A 2,124-nucleotide genomic window follows, 5' to 3' on the forward strand; every position below is an offset into this window, starting at 1 on the left:
AAAAAAAAAAAAAAAAAAGGAAAAAAAAATGTGTAGATGTCAGAATTCCAAGTTTGATGTAAGGCAATGAGGAGAGTCACCTCCAGGTCTCTACCGCGTGTATATTTAAGAGCGAACACAGGCTTGGAAGCCCATGTATGTACTTGGGCCAGTAATGATCCCCACACCTCTTTGTTGGTGGGTCATCTGGTATCTGTATCACATACCTCTGTATCACATACCTCTTCCTCATTTCCCTGGCACAGTCAGAGACTGTTCTAGGCTCTGAAAACTGCTGAGGTACCATTTCCAATAAGCCTGTCTACATTTCAAGCATGAGCCTTGCCCTCCTGGCTTTGAAATATTATATATCAAAGTAAATATTTGATGATGCTTTTTCTTAGGAGCAGGGGGAAAAAATTTTAAAAACAAGGACAACCCATTGTTTCTTTCACATCTGTATTGCCTTGGGACAAGTGTCTTGGTTTGGCCTCAATGTTTTTCTTTCATCTACCTCTCCATTTCTTATTATTCAGCTTAACAGAGGGTAGACAGTGACTGGACATTTTTTATAAATATTAAAGCATTTATTCTCAAGTTAGTACTGCTATGTCATTTTAAAGAAAGAGAGAAAGGAAAACAAAGGTCAACAAAAAATTCCCAATCTAAGGTATTTCCTCTGAACTCTAGTTGCTGTTTGATTTTGAATGGAAGCAGTGGCTGGTGAGTGAGTCTGAAAACAATGCTTGTAGAGTTGGGATTCCCTACGTTAAAGGTGATGAGGCTTGTCTGAGACCTGCTGCTTTCTTCATTCATAAAGAGACTGACTCAGGACCTCATTCCTAAGGTTCTCTGAAACGGGGACAAAGGATTCTCCAAGATTTGATTAGCTCTACTTCTGTGTTTGACTTCCTAGCCTATTCCTTGGTAATGGAAAGCAGATACTTGTTTCTTCAGAGGTGAGGTACTGCACTGAATCTCTTTAATGCTTGAGGACCGAGTGTTTCACACAGGACTTGTTAAATTACAAGTGTCAGAAGCGTGAAAGGAGAAGATGAGGCAGTAATGCATCAGCTCCTGTAACTGTAGAGTCCAGCAGCAAATCTAAATTCAGGGGAGGCTAGATCCGTGTCAATTCAGCAGTATGACTCCATGCACCTCTCTGCTTTAGTGGCTTCACATTTAGATGGACTTTTCCTATATGGTGGCAAAATGGCCACCAGGCAGTCAAGACCTGCAGTGACCAGCCTATCTCCCTAGGAAGGAGAGTGGCTTTCCCCATGGACCCAGCAAAATCTCAATATTTATTCTCATTGGCCAAGCTGAGGTCCCTTTCCATCCTTTGCACAAGTCACTGTGGCCCATGTGGGGAGAATTCATTGATTGGTCAGGCACTGGTCATATTCCAAGCTCTGGAATTAACAGCGGGTTATTCACTCAAACCTGGATTATGTGGATTGAGTATTCAAGAGGATTGGATCCTCAAAGGAAAACTGTGGTACAATTACTGGAAAAAGGGGGCACAGATTCTAAGAATTTTTTTTTTTTTATAATGCCCACTGCAAAGCCCCAGAACAATGCTTTGCATTGAAGATAATCTACACCCCTGCCATTGAATAGATTTTGTAGGCAAAACCTGGAATATCCCTAAAATAAAAAAGATTCTAATCCTGGTTCCGATACTGGTTAAATGTGCTACACTGAAAATCCTAAAACTTCAGCTTTCTCATCTGTAAAACTTGGGGCAAAACTTAACATATAATTTACTTCCACAGATACATTAGACAACACCAGCAAAGGAAGATGTAATACTTTAAAATTTTGAAAAATGCACAGTTCTGGCCAGGCGTGGTGGCTCATGCCTGCAATCCCAGCACTTTGGGAGGTAAAGGCAGGCAGGTCACCTGAGGTCAGGAGTTTGAGACCAGCCTGACCAACATGGTGAAACCCCGTCTCTACTAAAAATACAAAACTTAGCCGGACATGGTAGTGGATGCCTGTAATCCCACCTACTCAGGAGGCTGAGGCATGAGAATTGCTTAAACCCAGGAGGCAGAGGTTGCAGTGAGCCGAGATTACACCACTGCACTCCAGCCTGGGGTACAGAGCGAGATTCTGTCTCCAAAAAAAAAAAAAAAAAAGCAC

The 2,124-nt window shown here is 41.9% G+C and overlaps 1 protein-coding gene across 1 annotated transcript in view; it reads left to right on the plus strand.

The window, feature by feature from the left end:
- Window positions 1-2,124, plus strand: part of LOC105529472 (pikachurin-like) — a 133,137-nt gene that overhangs the window by 106,933 nt on the left and 24,080 nt on the right. Inside the window, exon 5 of the mRNA XM_011966628.1 lies at window positions 896-938. Within this exon, the coding sequence (XP_011822018.1) occupies window positions 896-938 (43 nt within the window). The remainder of the gene's footprint in view (window positions 1-895; window positions 939-2,124) is intronic.

The sequence above is a fragment of the Mandrillus leucophaeus genome, unplaced genomic scaffold, assembly GCF_000951045.1.
Source record: "Mandrillus leucophaeus isolate KB7577 unplaced genomic scaffold, Mleu.le_1.0 Scaffold119, whole genome shotgun sequence".
In the NCBI taxonomy this organism is placed as follows: Eukaryota; Metazoa; Chordata; class Mammalia; order Primates; family Cercopithecidae; genus Mandrillus; species Mandrillus leucophaeus.